At 58.2% G+C, this 18,951-nt stretch overlaps 1 protein-coding gene across 14 annotated transcripts in view; it reads right to left on the bottom strand.

Moving 5' to 3' along the window:
• MCF2L (MCF.2 cell line derived transforming sequence like) overlaps positions 1-18,951 on the bottom strand; it is a 200,882-nt gene that overhangs the window by 88,079 nt on the left and 93,852 nt on the right. The window contains exon 1 of one of the 14 annotated variants that reach the window (XM_032246284.1): positions 12,736-12,893. The exons of 9 other annotated variants lie outside the window; for them this stretch is intronic. Coding sequence is in view for 3 of the 5 variants with exons in the window: in XM_032246275.1 (XP_032102166.1) it covers positions 5,657-5,729 (73 nt within the window). In the remaining 2 variants the exon portion in view is untranslated. Of the gene's footprint in view, positions 1-5,656; positions 7,782-12,735; positions 12,894-18,951 lie in introns of those variants that run through there. 4 more of the 14 variants (XM_032246275.1, XM_032246277.1, XM_032246278.1 and 1 more) reach the window with 4 other exon arrangements.

Below are 18,951 nucleotides of genomic sequence, written 5' to 3'. Positions count from 1 at the left end.
ATATAGTTCACATTGTGAAATGATGGCCACCACCAAACTCACTGGCATGTCTGTCACCTCCCATAGCTGCCATTTCCTTTTGCAGTTAGAATACTCAACATCCACTCCCAGCAAATCCCATGTACAAATACAGTGTTAGCCACAGTCACCATGAACAGATCACAGCCACCATGAACAGACCACTACCACCTTGAACAGAACACAGCCACCTTAAAAAGACCACAGCCATCTCGAACAGACCACGGCCACCACATACAGACCACGGCCGCCACAAACAGACCACAGCTACCTTGAACAAACCACAGCTGCCACAAACAGACCACGGCTACCACATACAGACCACAATAACCACATACAAACCACAGCCGCCACAAACAGACCATGGCCGCCACATACAGACCACAATCACCACATATAAACCACAGCCACCATGAACCAACCATGGCTGGCATGAACTGACCGTGGTCACCACAAACAGACCACAGCCAACAAGAACAGACCACCATGGCCACCATGAGCAGATCATGGAAGGCAGGCGGGTACTTCCCTGCCCTGCCAGGAGCTGTGTCACTCAGACCTCGGGTTCAGGGAGCCCACAGGAAGGCCACAGCCCAGAGGAGCAGAGAGGAGGCCAGTGAGGTGCTGGTGCCTGTGGTCACCACCGTGCGAGGCCCAGTGGAACTGAGGGTGTCCGGACCCACAAATCTAGAGGAGAGAGGGCGATGGAGCGGGTCTGGCCAGGACAGGGCCTCACTTAGCTTTGCCTGCAGAAGCCTTCCCTGAAGAGTAATCCCGGACAGACACCTCAGGATGGTGTGGCCCAGGCAGGTGAGGGGCGGGTGGGGGGTCATGCCAGGTGGACAGCCTGGAGAGGAGGCTCGTGGTCACACTGCGGGTGAATTTATCACACTTGTCACCGTGCTAAGTGCAGAGAGTGGGTGGAGACCTGCTGGGGTTGGCCAGGTCTAGGAGGCCACAGCTGCAGGGACAGACGGGGTGGCAGGTGCACCAGGGAACGTCAAGTGAGAACCAAGAGGATCTGGGGCCGCTGACTTGCATGCTGACCGCAGCCCTCTCCTGTCTGGTTATGGGTGAGACTTGAGGATCCATGCTTCCTCGATCTCAGAGCGAGACACCTGTAGATGCTTTATTACCAATGAAAGTTCCTGTTCAGGAACTTTCTGCCCAGACCCAGGCACTGTGCAGGCGTCTTACATCAGTCAGTCCTTGGATCCGTTTTCCCATGCGTCTCCTGGTCGAGGACACGGGCTCAAGGGAGGTTGCAGCAGCCGAGGTCATGATGGTCGAGGTCACAGGTGTGTTAGGCAGAGCCTGCGTTGGGCTCACTCTGCTGGCGAACCTGCCCACGCCCCCGGCCCAGACCTCCGAGCGAGGGTGAGCCCTGGAGTGTGGCTGGAGCAAATTCTGAGAGCAACGTGCTGTGACTGTGTGGACAGCCTCAGCAGGTGCCTCGTGGGAGCCTCCTCTGAGGTTCTTTAACTGGCTCCCACGAGAGTGGCTGGCAGGTGACCTGGAGGAATGACTTGTGTTCCTAGGTTCTTGCTTCCTCCTGGGGCGCCACGTCCTCCAAGGATCCAGCTAACTCAGTGAGTTTTGCCCCCCAAGCACTCATGTCCACCACACAAGTGCAGAGGTTGCTGGAGAAGAGAAACGATTAACAGAAGTTGGAGGCTTCCATGAGGCAGGCGGAACCTTCGGGCAGAGTCTTGGTTGCTTCTGTCCCCGGCCTGTGGGGGCCACGCACAGGCCCAGCTCTTCGTGACACCTGCTTCTGGTGTCAATCAGAAGGCGCACCTGTTGCTTGTGTTTAATCGTCTGTGGAGGAGCCTCTCCTGGGGGTCCTGCCTCTGGTCAGTCCAGGAGCTCCGGGTTGTGCCTGGACCGGATGCAGATGCCCAATAGGACCGAGGGCTGAGCAGGCCCAGCTAAGAACCACCCCATCCACTCCCCGGCAGAGGAGTCCCCAAAGACAAAGGGGACAGGAGTCTCTACAGAGGCCCGCCCATGGGTCCCAGGCTCAGGACGGGGGCAGAGCTTTTCCCTAGGGAGAAGCTCAGCAGCCAGGCTGACAGAGAAACAGGCTGTGGAGGAGTCCCAGTAACCCTGACACCCTGTGAACATGGGAGGCGGAGAGAGAAGGGGCTGGAAGAACGTTCACCCCCTTCCAGCCCCTCAGACACTCGAAGACACAGCAGGGTGTTCTCTGCAGAGCCTGAACTCTGGGGCTGTAGTTAAAGCAGCTGACCTCAAGCCAAGTGAGGCAGCGGTCGCACCCCAGACTCTCTCTTCCCCACAGCAGGGGGGCGCTGGGGAGAACGACGCCTCGGCCTGCAGCTGCACATCCGTCTCCTCGCACCTCCGAGAGTCTGTTTTAAAGTCTCCCCTGTCTGACCCCAGGGTGGCTGCAGCATCAGATCTCAGCTGGCATTTAAGGAACAGGTACGGCTTACACATCACACATGCGTGCGCGCGTGCGCACACACACACACACACACACACACACACTCCACGTGGGCCCACTGCCATTTACAAATGAAGGAGATTTTTCCGACAGCTTTTCTTCTTTTCTTACACATCCTAAAATAATTACTTGTCCACATAAAAATCAAAATAACTCAGTTAAAGGTTAGGTAGATTGACACCAATGACCGGTGCAGACACCGTGCGGTCCCTGGTCGTGGCACTGTCCCTAGTTGTGGCACAGGTGTCCACCTCCGTCTCCCACTCAGACCTGCACGCACCCCCACAGCCAGCTACTGCTCCATCCAACACCAAAGCTGAGCTCCTTCCAGGAACCCCAGCAGCTCTCCAAAAATCCTCCCTCAACTGCAGCTGCATAAGCCTTTTCTCATTTCTGAGTACCAAGAATTCTATGCATATAAAAACCAACAGGAAGTTACTCTAACCTTCACCAAAAACATCCCAGACAGACTAAAATGATAACACACTGTGCAGAGGAGGTCAGCCTCTCGGAGGCACGGGGGCTGAGAGCGCCCACCTGCAGGAGCCAGGCGGGGCACAGGGGCTGAGAGCGCCCATTTGCAAGAGCCAGGCGGGGCACAGGGGTACAATCATCTGGGTCTTGAATGATCAAGGGGTCAGCTGGGCAGGACAGGCCAAGCCGACCAGGACAGTGTGTGTGAGAGACAGAGACAGAGGGAGAGAGACAGAGACAGAGACAAAGTGACAGAGACAGAAAGAGACAGAAACACAGAGATAGAGAGACAGTGACAGAAAGACAGAGACACAGAGATAAAGAGACGGTGAGACAGAAACAGAGAAAAGAACAAGAGAAGAAAAGAGCAGAATGGGAAGAAGAGGGAAGGGAAGGAAGGAAGGAAGGAAGGAGAGACAGGAATGAAGACAGACAGAGAGAAATGGGCAGGTGAGGTGGGGCTGGCAGAGCTCTCTTCCCAAGGGTGGCTGTGGGCACACGTACTTTCGGACTTCACTAATGTAGTGAGGGGCAGACAACAGGGGCCAAGGTCCGAGGCTTGTGCCCACACTTGCAGTTTGGCCCTGGCCGTGGCCTATGGAATCTAGACGGAGGGTCAGCCCTCAGGGCCATGCCGCCTTGTCCACTCAGCTTGGCTCTCAGCAGGTGCCAGGCTCCACCTTCTCTCCTGTCCTCTGCACCTGGCTGGCTTGCCCACCGCCCACTGTGGCCTGTGGGATGAGAGTCCTACGTGGAGCCTTTCTCTGTCAACAGTGGGTGCTAACGAACGTCAGGTCCCCAAGCGCACAGCCTGTGGCACCCGGCAATGCTCCGCCCACCCACAGGCTTCCCCAGGGTCCCCTAGAGAAATGGGCTCACATTTGCTTCTTCAGAAATCTAAGAAAACGTTTTGGGGCCTGGGGAGGAGGAAAACAGAGTGGAGAAAAGCCCCAAACCCTGAATTATACGAAATCCCCTGGGGACATTTGCGAGTCCGTTTGTTTGAAAAATAAAGTACACGTTAGAATTAGGAATTTGACAAACAATACGGATTTGTGAAGAGAGGGTTGTAAGAACTGAAAGAAGCACTTAGTTAAACAAACAGCCACCTAACGTGAGCACTTATGGCCCCGCTGGAGTTCCACCCTGCTCTCCTGCGCTGAAATACGTGTGGTCCCAGGATGGCATCCGGCCACCCCCCCAGACAGCGCCACGTGCTTGTGAAACCCCCACGTCAACCACGGTCGGCGAAAGCTCTGGTTTTAGGGTCCTTCCACGGGACTGTTCACAGTGCTGCCTCTTCCACCCTGACTTCAGACATGAAATCAACTCTTCTGACACACACCAGTGCCTACACTAGTTTAAAAATCAAGGACTGAGATTTCCATCTCTGCCCCCTAAACGTCCCCCTGAATTCACCTGTTAGGGAAATTCATTTAATCAGCTGTTTGTCACACATTCAGTTCATTTTATTTACTATTATCGTTATTTTTGAGAAAGGGCCTCGCTCCCTCACCCAGGCTAGAGTGCAGTTGTGCAACCATATCTTATCACCGCCCTGGCCTCCTGGGCTCAAATGATCCTCCCCTCAGCCTCTGGAGTGGCTGAGACTACAGGCACATGCCACCACCCAGCTAATTAAAAAAATATTTTGTAGAGATGAGGTCTTGCCATGTTGCCCAGGCTGGTCTCAAACTCCTGGACTCAAGTGATCCTCTAGCCTCGGCCTCCCAAAGAGCCAGAATTATAGGTGTGAACTGCTGTTCCCAGCCAGTTCTTATTTAAAAATTGGAAACTTCAGATGTGTATTCGTTGCCATTGATAGTTAAACTCTGAGTCAGTAAAATTCACAAAGATGCTTATTTTATGAATTATTCATCAATACTTGGCATAAGTACCCCCTAGAAAATAAAATGAGGGCAGATCTCTTCAAAATGAGGACTCCGTTATTAGAAAGGCATCAACGAAACCCAGGCTGTTTCCTCCCGGCGAGGCCCCTTCTCCAGGGACCCTGCCCAAAAGTTCCAGATGCCAGGACGGAGCCAGTGTGGACCAGCAGCCCCTGAGCCCCACCCAGACCAAACCCACCCAGACCTGAGCCCACAGAGGCTGCCCGGCCAGGTTCTCAGGCTTGCCCAGGGGCCTCCCAAGTCCCGCTTGCCTGGAGAGGGCAGCTGGTCACACCCGGCACCACGGGTGGCCCCGTTGTGGGAAGAGCAGTGGCCGGGAGTCCCCTCCAAGGAGGAGCCGCAGCCTCTCCAGCAGCCAGACGCAGGCGCTGCGCTCACATGTCCACACAGCCTGTCTATGAGAAACCTTGAACAAAGGAGCCCGTGGAAAGATGATCCTAGCCTTCCGGGACCAGCACAGGCGGTCCCTCACAGCCAAGGGCAGAGGCGGCCTCACTGCTGCCCAGGGACCCCAGGATCACAGCCCTACACCATCCACTGGGCAAGGCCTGCACACACCTTCCCTGCAAGGAGCGGGTCCCATCCACTGCGTGGCAGGGACCTGAGCTGACCGACATCCACTCCCAGCATCCCCCAGCCCAGGGCTCCTGCCCCGGTAGCCGTGCTGCATGCCCAGGCGGCCTCTGAGGACAGGGCTGAGCCCAGAACGTCCACCTGGCCCCGTGTCCCCATGTGCGGTCGCCCCACAACGCCTTCCGGGGAGGTGGGGACCCGCCCGCTCCCCACGCACCTGTGCCCGCCTTCAGCAGTAGCCACAGCACCCAGAGGTCCCGGCACAGCAGTGACAGCCGGCTCAGCGCCATGCTGCCCCGCAGCTGTCAGGAGCCCCCGACCTGGCTCCCGGAAGGCCCTCCCCGGGCACACAAAGGACCGCGCAGCACCAGCACCATCTTGGCCGTGCGCGAGGACGCCACACCTCCCTGGGCTCGTGGCACAGACCTGGGCTCCGCAGGGCTGCCTGCCGGCCGCTCCTCCCAGGGCCTCCGATTCCTATTCGATGTCGCTGATTAAGGAGAGGCAGTGGCTCACTTATCCTGCAGCAGGCAGCTTAACTGTTGCGATCCTGGCGGCAGCTGAGCCCCAGCCAGAGAGGCTTCAGGCTCCCAGTGTTGCTTGTCCAGACCCTCCCTGCAGGGGCCCCATGCTCCACCAAAGTCCCATCCATTGAGTGGCAGGGACCTGAGCTTACAGGGGCCATGCTCACTGGAGATCCATCCCCTGATCCAGCCCCACGATGCGGAGACCTGGGCAGGCAGGGAGGAGCTTTCCAGAGAGTGTGCTGACCCAGGGGGCCCGGCCTTCTGCCCCGCCACACACGCCCATGGAGAGTTGAGCCCTCCAGTGCCCAGAAGGCAGCTGCGTCTGCTGTTCCCATCCATCTTTCGGTCACTGAGTCCCTGTTAAAGCTGCGTGAGGTCATTCTCAAGGAGTCCGACTTCAGAATGCCCTGCAGTGAGAACACGGAAGACAGGCTCAGGGCTGCCTCTACTTTTCCAGGGCTGGGAGGGGGATACTTAAAGACAGCACTTGAAAACTGGCCTTCCAGGAGGGCGTTCCTCACTGCTGCCCTGGGCGGGAGCCCACGGAGAGCTCGCTCAGAAGCAGGTTCTGTCTCTGACGTGCTCCCAAGTGACCTGAGGCCACTCATCCAGGCCCAGAGTTTGAGAAGGAAAACCCAAGTTGCTAAGGGGACTGACCATGTCTTCTGAGAACATCACGCCCAGTGCTGAAGTCAGCCCGAGCCGAGCCGGCCTGGGAGGGTGGTGGGTTTCCGTGGGACTCCGGCCAGCCGTGTGCCTGCTGCCCTGGCCTCTCCCGGTGCCTCCCTCCACCGAGCCTCATGCGTGTGCTGACTCCCACCCTGTGTGTGCCCGGTACAGCTGGCCCTCCAGGCTTCAGCTTTGCCCTCTGGGAACATCGGCCCCTGGGAGTGGCCAACCCCGAATGCCAGACCCCTGGCTCCTGCCTCTGGAAATGAAACCTCAGCTCCATCACGCCCAAACGCTGGCGTCCCCTGCTGCCTGGAGGGGGAAGATGTGGCCTCGCCGGGCCCTGCCTCTGGGAACATCAGCCATGGACGCTGTTCTTGTGGCTGTGATCGCCGACAAGCACCAAAGCTATCTGGAACCTCGACCTTCCTCCGGGGCCAGGACTCCTCTGTACCCTGCGCACACTCAGAGGAGGGATGCCCGAGAGGGGCCACTGCTTCCTCGTGACCTGGCTCCTCTGGGAGGCAGCCACATGCCACCTGGGCAAGGATGTCGCTTCTGGAAGCCCCTCTGCACACACTCAAGCCTGCTGAGGGGCTCTGATGTCCACCCATAATTACCGACGTCCTCCCCAGCCCAGCCATCCTTCCCTGTAAGCTTGGACCTGCGGCTGGTCTGGTGCCGGCAGCGTGAGCCACCCCCGAGCTGTGGCAGGTGTGGGCCCTGCACGCTGTCCTGGGCCTCCTGTGCCCAAGATCTCTTGTGTTCCTACCTTCTGCCATCAGAATTCGCCCCAGATGAGCTCTCCCTGGAACATCAGCTGTGGGGGGCGGGGCACCGCGTCTTGGCCCCTCACGCTGTCACCTGCCAATGCACCTGCCACCCGCACCTCAGCCCTGCCTCTGGGGCCAGCTGGCATCTTCATTCCTGGCCCTCTCTGATGCCCAAAGCATGTTCTGCAGGCACAGCTCCGACACTGTCAGGGGCAGGGACACAGCACAGATGACGGTGCCACGTGGCGGGTCCCCTCACAGCCGAGCAGTCCAACGCGTCCCCAGCTCCAGCCTCCAACCCCCAACCACAAAGCAGCCCAGAGGCACCGGCCTCGGGACACATGTCCCCTCTCCCACCGTGTGCTCAAGGCCCGCGGAGACCCCAAGGACCCAGCCCCTCCTCCTCCCTCTGCTCCCAGCACTGGAGGGCACGGAGGCCTGCGGACATCTCAGGCAGCCACACGGCCGCCAGTGCAGATGGGGTGAAGAGAGATCAGCCAAATAGAGGGCTGTGTTCTGAGAAGGGGCATCTCACAGAAGAGCCTCAGTTTTTAATCACAGGGACAGTGGCGGTGCCAGGGGCTGCCCCCGAAAGAGAGGATGCCGTTCCGGGAAGGAGGCCCCTGGTACAGACGAAAGAACCCCAGGAAATCAGTTACTCCCCTCTTCTGTGTGTCTCCCGGCCCCGATGTCTCATCACGCTGGAGTTTCTGGTTGGCAAAGGCCATGCTCCCACAGGGCACAGGGTGGAGTCTCATGGATTTGCTCAATGAGCAAGGGGGCCAAGCCACAGTCACCAGAGTGCAGGCCCAGGCGGTGGGGCCCCAGGCCGGGGAGGACCTGGCCATCTTCAGGAGGGACTAGCTCATGACTATCCTGTTCTGAGGAGGGCCTGTCCTGCTGTGTCCTTGAGGGGCCGCTGATGACCACGGTCACTGCCATCAGAGGCCGGAACACGTGACCCAAACCACGTCCAGGAAACCATCCCAGGCTCACCGCTGTGGCCGTGGCTGCTCACCCACTGTCTCGCCCACCATGTCTTGCACAGTCCAGAAGACTAAGGTCTCCCCACCCTCAGCCCTTGAGACCTTCGAGCTCCCTACAGACCACGTCAAGATGGAAGGTCTGAGCTCCAGGGCCCTGACCTCAGGCAAGCCACCACATGGTCACCTACTCCCCGGGGACAACACCTGTCCTCCGGAGCCTTGAGCACACACTCAGACACACGGACCTTCGTCAGAATAAAAGACAAGTGTGGCGTCCCTGTCAAGGTGCCTCTTCTGCCCTTCCCACAGGCCCTGCCTGCGGGGCATAGGCTGCCTGGGCCTGTGGAGTCTCACGGCCACTGGGGTCCTCGGCCAGCAGGTTGGGAAGCCCCTGGAGGTGCGGATCCTAAGAACAGAACTACTGAAGAATACTCTGCAACACGTGCCCTGGAGTTCATCCTAAAGAGACACAAGCTGTCCTCCGAACACTGGTCTTCTTCAGAAGCCTGAGCTGGAGTTTAAGGAGGAAAGCAGTTTGCAGGGAGTTTTTCTCCGAGGACACACAATTCATTCCTCCCACAAATGTGTGCCATGGTTTTGAGGCGCGGGGGACGAGGATGTGCACCAGGCGGTGGAGCTGCTGCTACGGAGAAGACATACTCCAGAGTGGAGGGCGGAAGTCCTCAAACGCGTGGGGCTTGCATGTTATTTTCCCATCACATGAAGAGTCAAGAGAAAAACACCTTGAAGACAAATCCCCGATTATTCTCCAGCTCAGCTTATCTTTCCATCCACACACGGAGGTGCAGCTCCCTCCCGACGCGTCCTTCCCTGTCCTCCACGGCTCCCTGCAGCCTCTCCCATTTGGCACCACAGTGGGGCTGTTGGCAAGAGCTGGCTTCTCTGTTGGGAGGGTCTCCCACAGGGCTGGGCTCCCTGAATATGACCGCAGGTGGAGAGGACAGGTGTGGCAGGAAGCTGGAGCCACGAGCCACGCAGAGTCTTCCCAGGAGGAGTCTTGTCCTCCGCCACAGCCACCACAGGTGCTTGAGTGTGCTGTGCGGGCGATACACCGACCTGGACGCAGCTCTGCTGGCTGGGGTCCCAGGGGGATACACTGCCTCAATGTCCCCAAAGGCTGCTCCCGACCCTCTCCAGGGAGATGCTGCTTCTTGCCCTGCTGCTGGCTGACGGGCGGTGGGCTTGCAGCTCCGCCTTGTGATAAGCACCCTGGATGGAGCTGAGGCTGTGCTGCCTGGATCGTTTCACGGACAGACGCAGCCCAGGCTTGACTCAAGATCGGAGGAGGGCACGGGGAGGGGCAGACTCAAGGCCAGAGGGCAGGAAGACGCTTCTGACAAATCTCCAAGGCGTGGGGCAGCTCCCAGATAGACATAGCCCCAGACAGTTCCCAGAAGAGGAGCCCCTGGAGGCACAAGGACAGATCTTCACTGGCGGTGGCCCTCTCTAGACGCCCCTGGGGGCGGCTGAGCCTTGAGGAGCCCCGAAACTCATGGCCCCAGCGTGTAGCGTACACAGGACCACGGGGCACTTGGCGGTGGGCTCATCACAGACAACTGACCTGTGGTTAGCAGCTGGCGACTTCAGCCCCGACCAACTAGTGGCAAAGTGTCACTTCTCCCACAAGCTGGCAGAGCCCAGGTGTGATAGCTCACCTTTTTCTCCCGAAAGCTGACAGAGTCCCAGGCGTCACGTCTCCCCTTTTCCCTCCCCAGGTGCTCCACGACAGCACTCACTGCAGTGAATGAAGCCCGGCCCATCTTCCCCACGGCCCCCACAGGCAGCTCTAGTGGGGAAAACGCTTCTCAGGACACCTGCATTCTTCAGTGTGCCGGGGAGACGGTTTTGCTGACATTCAAACTGCCGGAGCGATTAAAAGGGCTACCCAGGGCAGACAACGCAACTAAAACCAGAAAGCAGTTAGTCGAGGCACGCAGACCGCAGAGCAGGCAGAAGAATAGAAGGCCTGGGGGGGACCCAAGCACGCGGCTGCAAAGGAGGTGCCCGGGCGGGACGCGACTGTGTGCTCCGTCCACACAGCGATTCCGCCCTGCTGGCACAGAAACCGCCGCCCACTCTCAATGCACCTTCCTGTGATGAGCACAGGGTCAGGGCTCTGATTTCGTGCCACTGGGGGCAGCGTGGCATGAGGGAAGCCCAGGGCCTCCAATGCCAGGGCTGGCTTATTTGAAGAAACGCGGCCCTATCAGCCCAAATGTGCAGTAGCTGGCACCAACTAGAAGCAATGTCGTATTCCAAACATGAAGAAAGCTTGAAAGACAGACACAAGTTGATCCAGCCCAGAAAACCTGCAACCTGGGGTGCGTCTCTCCAGGAACGAGAGCCTCTGCTCTGGCCCAGCGGTGTCTCGGGCCGAACCCTCCCGCCCGTGGGCAGTGCCTGCCACAGCAAACACCACACAGGCAGCTTCGCCTTCTGACCTCTGCCACCCCAGGCTCCTCCTGCTGCTGCTGCTGTGGACGGGGCAGCCCTTCCCCAAGTGCATGGCCGGGCGGAGCCTCAGGACATACCTGCTGCAGGCAGGGCGGATGAGGCATGAGAACCTCAGTAAGGGAGCAGGCGTCCCTGCAGCCTCTCCGGCTGGGGCTGGAGACGGGAAACAGCTTTCTTCCCGGAGCTGTGGGAGCTCGTGCGGCCTCAGGCTGGTTTCTGTCCAGTCTCCGAATCACGAAAGCTGTTCCAGGCACCTGGACCTTCAGCCTGAGACAGTGCACGTGAAACCACACCCACAGCAGAGGCCTCCACCCGCAAGAGAGAATCCACCCCACGCTGGCGTGGAGAAGCCCAGGCCTGCTGCCAAGGCCAGGCTGAGTGGACGCCGGACACACGGCCGTCCCCCAGAAATGCACGTTTCTTGTAATTTCTTGTAGCTTCCCTGTGGTGTGATTTCAAATCCCTCCTGGGAGCTCAGTCAGCTTCCTGAATAACATAACCAGTCGCCCTCCAAGAAGCTCCAGCCCGGCCTCTGTAGTAAGGCCTCCAGCACCATCCAGAACCTTCAGAAACGTCCCCAGCCCATTTACAGCCCTGGCTAGGCCTGTGGCTTGCAGCCTTCTCACACGTGCCCCAGCTCTGAGCTCCCCTCTCGCCGACATGCCAGGGCCCTGGGTTTCCAGCTGCTGTATTCTGTGTGCTGTTTCCCAGCTTCTCTGCACATTCAGGTTCTGCCTTCCCAAGAGCAGCAGTGAGGAGACCTCAGGCTTCAGGACTGCCTGCAGCCTGGCGCAAGAGCGGTGTGGGAAGCAACTATTTACCTATATTCATTTTTATTTGGCCCTTACCTTTTATCTGTGTGCGTGCTTTACAAATGCGCCCAGAAATTCCAAGAAGAACCATGTCTAGGAGCTGCGCTGTGCATGGGGGTTCGGAACGCAGGATGGAAAGTGCCGGCACTGTGCTTTGAGCCCAGCAGGCGCCCCATGGACCCTGGGGCCCTCCCTGAAGTGAAGTGCAGCACAGAGGCCCCGCACACATGGGCTCACTCGGGGTTCAGAGCAGACGTGCCGGCCCCAGGGAGCCGCTGCTGCGGGCAGGCCCAGCACCTTGGCCAAGAGCCCACCCTGCCCTGTCCAGATAAGCTAAACAGGAAGGCGCTCCTTGCCTGGAGAGGAAACCAGACACGCCAGCCCCAGATCGGCTGCTCTGAACAGGGAGTGTGGCCACACCAGTCCCTGCACCTTGAGTCGCCCACGCGGGGCCTGGGGCCCGTGTCCAGCATGTGCTTGACCCACTGCCTCCCACCCCAGCAGCTGCAGGAGTGAAGGCACCAGGTGTAGCGGGGAGGGTGGGGAGACCGACCCGGATAGGGGGTTGCTTCCTCCTCCTCCCGGATGGACAATCTCACTTTACAGACCTGGTCAGCCCTGTCTGGAGCCATCAAGCTATGGGGCGGGAGCTCGTTGTGCAAAGCAAACAGCTAAACCTCAAGTCAAATAAAACACCTCCATGGCAGTGGACACAGAGGGTGCGGCTCACCAGGTGGCTGGGGCTGAAGGGACAGTGGACTTGGGGAGGGGTCCGCGACGTGCATGCCCCCACCCTGCTGGCCAGGCACGGGGTCCTGGCTACAGGGGACATGGACACCCACACAGGCGTCTGTGGGAGCTGCCTGCGAAACGCTGCTCTGAGAGTCTACCCGCCAGCTCCACGGCCCCCACCCCACGCAGGGGCATCTGCAGCACCCCCATCACAAGCCTGGAAGGGCAGGCTGCATCTGCTGCTGCCTGGGTTTAGGATGGCAGAGCAGGGGAGGCATGTTTTCCTGGGCCAGACCCAAGGTGGTCTTATCTCAGGACTTACCCGAGGCTCTCGATGGGAATTTTGGGCTCTGGGTCTGTGCTGAGCTAGAAAGTTGCTCTCCCTGGATGGAAACGTGAGGATGAGATGATCTCAGAGTCCCTCCATTCTCGGGAAGCAGCTGCTCAGCCGGGAGAGCAGCATGGGTGAGGGCGGCCCGGGGCTGGCAGCAGCACCCGCCCAGGCCTGGCTCCTGCAGCTGCCCAGCCACACCTGAGAGGGCGAGGGCGGGACCAGCCCAGCGGCTGCCAGGGCGCGTCCAGATCTGTGCTGGAGTTTCATGGGGGCGGCAAAGGCAGAGAAAGCAGCTGAGGATCCCAGGCAGGAGCTGGGCTGTGCACAGACACAGACGACACAGCACAGCCCCGTCTGGGTGTGTGGGCGGCAATGCCAGCCATCAGGACCCAGGAGAGGCGAGGGGCACCAGGTCTCCATCCACAGGGCTCACCAGGAGTCTGGGCGCCATCCTGGGCTGACAACCCATCTGAGGAGGGCGGTCCGGGCCCGAGGGGCACACTCGAGGAGCACGGTCGCAGGATGTCCAGGAGAAAAGATGGAGACTTGGGGCCTCCGAAGTGCACTGCACACTCTGGACACTGTTTCCCCACAAACATTCTGCGTGGTGGGAAACATCACGGTGTCCTGGGTGGGAAATCACAGCACAGGTCGAGCCTGGCACATCCCAGCCCTGCTACACCCACAGCCCAGGGCAGGATGGCCCATCCGGAGTGTCGGTATCACCACGGCTGGCTGGATGCAGGGACCAGAAACATTTCCATCCTTTTGTCTAAAACTCTCTACAGTCAACGCCTTTTCTTAGAGGCAGGGTCTCATTCTCACCCAGGCTGGAGTGCAATGGCGTGATCTCGGCTCCCAGCAGCCTGGATCTCCCGGGCTCCAGCAATCCTCCCGCCCTGTCTCCTGGGATTACAGGTGCACGCCGCCGAGCCCGACCTACATTTTATTTTAAATGCCATCTGCTTTCGAGATGCAGGGCCCCCTTAGATGATGAGGAGGGCTGGGCGCCTTGGAGACTCTGTGAGTCTGGTGGCTTACAGAAAGGGGGAGTCTCTAAATGGGGCCCCAGGAGTGGAAACCAGGACTGCGTGGGGAGCCGACGCCAGGCTCGGATCTGGGGAAGGTCAGCCTGGCGTGGTGTGAGGTCAGGGAAATGTTTTCTTTTCTTTTGTTCCCAGCTCAAATATAATTTGAAAGTCAGTGCTTTTAAAGCAGGAGCTGAGGTGAACGTTCCAGTGTTTCAGATGTTCCACAGACTTACAGTATAGGAGCCCTAGTGCAGTACGAGTCACTGCCTTTGAAACGCTGGGGGAGGGGAAGATCTGTAAGCGCCAAGTTTCCCCTTTCCCCAACTAGAATATTCTGTATCCGTTTCACAAAAACGAGGCCCCGAGAGAAACGTCCACATCATTATTCAGTGGGCCCGGCTCACTGCTTCAAACTCAACTTCCTACAGGCCACGTTTATTTCCCAAATCCACTCTCCAGGATCAGACGTGCAGCCACTGAGGATGAGGAGTGGCCGCCACAGACGCACGGCAGGGGCAGCAGGAACGGCGGGAGCACCCTGGGTGGGCGGTGGCTCTCCCTGCAGGAGCACGGCTTCCCCGCCCGCCGCCCTCACCGAGGTGGAGAAGTCGGGCAAATTCAGACTCGGCCTCGTGACATCACGAGCCACGGGTTTAGGCAAATTCTTAAACCCACATCCATCCGCTTCCCCTAAACGTGGCCAATGTCTCCTACAGCCTGGGGATCCCACACCTGAAACGCTGAAGGCCAGAAGTGTTTCGGATTTGGGATTTTTTCAGAGTTTGGACTATTTGCATAAACATAATGCGACATCTTGGGATGTACCCAAGTCTAAACACGAAATTCATTTATGTTTCACACACACCTCATACACGTAGCCTGAGGTAATTTTATACAATCTTTTAAATAATTTTGTGCATGAAATGCATTTTGACTGTGACCTATTGCGGGGTCAGGTGTGGACTTTCCACCTGTGACGTCACATTGGCGCTCAAAAGTTTAAGATTTTGGAGCATTTTGTATTTTCCGAATGGGGTACTCAAGTAGTAAAAAGGCAGCACTTGGCTTTTTAAAAGAAATATTTTAGATACAGTGAGAGCACTAGGAAGGGTAAGAAGGTGCTTTTAACAAGAAATTGCTCTCGTGGGCTAAACCCGACGTCAGCCGAGTCCTGTGGAGCGGGCTGTGGTTGAGACCAGAACTAGCGAAATCCCGCCCTGCGACTTCCGGTAACCCAGCCCGCAGGGAAGGCCTCCGGGCTCTGAGCAAATGGCCCCGTTTCCCGGCCAGGGAGCACTGCCTGCGGCAGGGCATGAAAATCAGGGCCACAAACGGCAAAGGCCAAATACATTCAAAAAAGCAAATTCAGTTGCAACCCAAGCTGCCATCTTGAGGGTCTTTTTTTTTAAATCGAATCATTTGCAAACTTCTGATAGATTTTTGAAATAACAACTTCTAATAAAATGTCCAGTGTCCTAATGAAGTCACACTTTAAAAATCTGCTATTATTTCCTTGGCGAATAACTGTAGCTAGAGAATGTGTGAAACGTATGTGTATCCTGCAAGACCCCCCCAAAATACAGCAAAGGAGGTCCCACACGACGTGCGCAAAGTTAACAGAAGCAGAAGGCAGGTGGGCCGGGATTCGCGGAGAGCCTCATTGAGGAAGTGTGCTGGCCACGCTGAGGTTCCGCGGAGACTCTGCTTCCTGGAAGGAAAGCTCCCGCCCCGTCCCTTCCTGCAGGCCCCACACAGCCACGGGACGCAGGTGCAGAGCCCCAGGTGCAGAGCCAGGTGGCGGAGGCGGGGGGAGCAGGCTTGCTTTGCTTTTGTCTCTGTGCCAACAACAATGTGCTAGCAAAGACCTAGTTTACTGTCAGACGGCTGCAGGGTGGTGGCTCGGGAGGAGGCGACGGGTGTCCTGCTGCTTCCCCCTCAAAGCGGACAAACACGCCATTTCTCCCGACCAGCCTCCCCCTGAGGGTCATCCCTCCCTGTTCTTTAGAGAACAGGGGTTGACACTTTGCTTTCCCTGCAGTGCTGGGCCTGGCCTGGCACTGAGCAGATGCTGGGCACACGCTTCCCAAGTCAGTGGGGAAGGAAGGGAGGAAGAAAAGCACCCCTTGGGCCTCTGCAATCTTTTGTTAATGCATTTGTTCTCAGCTCCACACAGAAAACAGTTTATTTTTCTGAAAATTCATGTCGGTACACGGAAGTCACAGAAAGTCCTCGGAACTCCTCTTGGCAATCATAGAAACAAAGGTCTCCTTGCAAAAGCAGACCCCTTCATGTGGCTCTGAAGGAAGCCGAGTGAGGGTCTCTGCCAGCCACTGCGCCCGGCCTCGGCCACGGGTAGTTTACCTCACCACACTTCTCAAGGCGCCGTATTTTGTGCTGGGTTTGTGGAGCACACTCTTTACTTTCTGTCCTTGAGAAAACAGACTTCTCTGAGGTGAAGAAAAAGTGGTCTCCCATCCCTGAACCTACCCGACACTGCGGGGTTTGGAACCAATACCCACAGCAGGGCTGGACGGGGTGTAGCCGCCACATTCCGTAAGTCCCAGGGGTCTTTAAACAGAAAGCGACGAAGGGCGAAGTGCTTCCTACGCTATCAGGATAGACAAGGTTCCCACAAGTCTGAATGGCTTAACACAGGGGTCCCCAACCCCTGGGCCACAGACCGGTACTGGTCCGTGGCTTGTTAGGAACCGGGCTACACAGCAGGAGGTGAGTGGCGGGCGAGTGAGCAGGACTGCCTGAGCCCGGCTCCTGTCAGATCAGCAGTGGCATTCGATTCTCCGAGGAGCGGACCCTGAGGTGAGCTGTGCATGAGAGGGATCTAGGATGTGCAGCCGTGTGAGACTCCAGTGCCTGACGATCTGAGGAGGAGCAGTTTCGTCCCAAAACCATCCCTACCCCTGCTCCACAGAAAAATTATCTTCCACGAAACTGGTCCCTGGTGGCGAAAAGGCTGGGGCCTGCTGGTTTAAGAGACTGGCAAAGTAAAAAGAAGACATCACGGAGCTTGCATGCAGCCTAGAGCTCAGGAAGAACCTCGGACGTGGTAGCTGCGTCTCCTGCTTCGCACAGACACGGCCCTCCACGCCACACAGAGCTCTGAGGATCAAAGCGCGCACACCTGCGCACACACCGGGCCCTGATCCCGACACCGGGCAAGCGCTTGTCTTCCCACGACTCTCCTTTCCTCTAGTTTAGAAATACGTTCTCATCACGGCCGGCTGCGACCCAAAGGCGCTCAGCAAACTTTTCGGCTCACCATGGAGAATTAAAAAAAACAAACGCAGTAGACAGGACTACACACGCATCATGCGTCCCAGGCAGAGGCAGCCGGGCCACCGCACACACAGTGGGCACTTGTGCACTGCCACAGACGCCTCCGCCTTCCCTCCAAATCGGAGCAAACTCCCAGTCTCAGTCCCATGGGGGGTGGCGTGCGCTCCTCCAGAGGGAGGCTTCTTCTACCCACAGCTCGACCCCGTGACTTTCTTCTAAACACACTCCTGCTCCTCTTCTCTGAAGAACAAAAATGTACAGCAGGATTCCAAGGGACTGTGACATGTGTGTTTCTTGCTTGAATGGGGCCATCCCCTTGTGGGCTGGGTAGGGTGAGTTCTGGTCATCTCACAGGTCAGCTGTGATGACAGGGACAATTCCGTCACTGTTCGCCCACAGCCTTGGTGCTCGTGCTACCGTTCATGCCCCACCAGACACACCTTCCAGACACACTCGCATGACCTACCCACCGGCCCCTTCCAGGCCCGAGACAGGGACGGAAGGCTGGACGGGGGCGAGGGAACCCAACACCCAACATTCCCACCACTGCACAAAGACCAGCAAGTCACAGCACAGAGGACCTCTCCTTCCTCTGATGTGGAAACGTCACATGCAGCGTGGCTGAGACCTCACACCTGGCCCCTTCTTGGTCCGCCAGACCATTTAGGGCAGAGCAGTTAAAACATCTGAACTCCACGGATCAATCGTGAGGCTGCAGAAGGCCAAGTCCGCTTCCCCTGCTGGGCTGCTCCGACTTGGTTTTAATTTGTCCGAGGAGGGGAGTCTGGGCAGTGAGTGAAAAGCGAGAGGAAAACACCAAATGGGCGCCAGAGCCTACCTTGTGCTGGGAGGGTCAGCACGAGCCCGGGGCCGCGTCCAAAGGCCCCATCCCCCACTGGGGGCTGCAGGTGCTCCAGGCTCTCATTGTCTTCAATGAGAAAGAAACACACATGTCACAGTCCCTTGGAATCCTGCTGTACATGGGCGCATGTCCTTTGTCCGTGGGCGCAGACAAAGGCGTTGGAAGGGGCAGGTGGAGGGAGATGCCTTCCGGGACCACATCCAACCTGAACCATACCGAGCCGCAGAGACCCCACGGTCTGCTGACTGCGTCCCTGCAGCCGGGTGAAGGGACTGTGTCGGGGGAGGCAGCTCCACAGAGTGAGTCCCCCCGGTTTGATCTGCGTGAAGGTGAAGGCACCCCTGAGACGGAAATGTGGCAGCCCAGGGTGGCTGCAGCCCTCCAACCTCACATGCTGCGGCTCTGGGGCCAGCAGCCAGTCCCACCTGAGGCTCCTCTCCAGCCCTGGGTAGAATGCCGGCTCGTTTTCTTGTCAAATTGAACTGCGTATGGGCCAAGAGTAGCTCCTGCCACCCTTAAGACGTCCCCATAGTCCCTGAGAGGACCCTAGAAGGCCCTGGTAGGGTGCAGCATCAACTTCACCGTTTGGGAAGCCCACGACATCCGTGAGGCAGGCCGGGAAGTAACGGCGCAGCACAGATCTGGGTGCAGCAGGACTGAGGCCTCAGAGTATGGTTGGCACCCTTGCCCCAGCGTCCACTCACAGGCAGGCAAGCCCCACCAACAGACCCCTCCCCAATGGTGCTTCCCTCCCTCAGGGGGTCCCCAGTGCCAAGAGAGGTCTGGGTAGTTCCTTCGTTTCTGTCCTAACCACTGGGCCTAGGGGTGAGCATATCCTCAGAGACAGGCCTGTGGTCTCCTGGGAGTGCCACCGCTGTCTTAAACCCCCTGCATGGTGGGTCCTCCGAGGGCTGGCAGTGGGACTGCAGGGAGGTGGGAGGCCTGGGAGAAGCCCAGGTGTGAACCGGCCGGCGGGAGGCCTGGGAGAAGCCCAGGTGTGAACGGGGAGGCGGGAGG

This window comes from Sapajus apella, unplaced genomic scaffold, assembly GCF_009761245.1.
Source record: "Sapajus apella isolate SASKATOON/1434 unplaced genomic scaffold, GSC_monkey_1.0 scaffold60, whole genome shotgun sequence".
Classification (NCBI taxonomy): Eukaryota; Metazoa; Chordata; class Mammalia; order Primates; family Cebidae; genus Sapajus; species Sapajus apella.
Note: the sequence above shows the minus strand (reverse complement) of the source record. Positions and strands in the feature narration are given on the sequence as shown.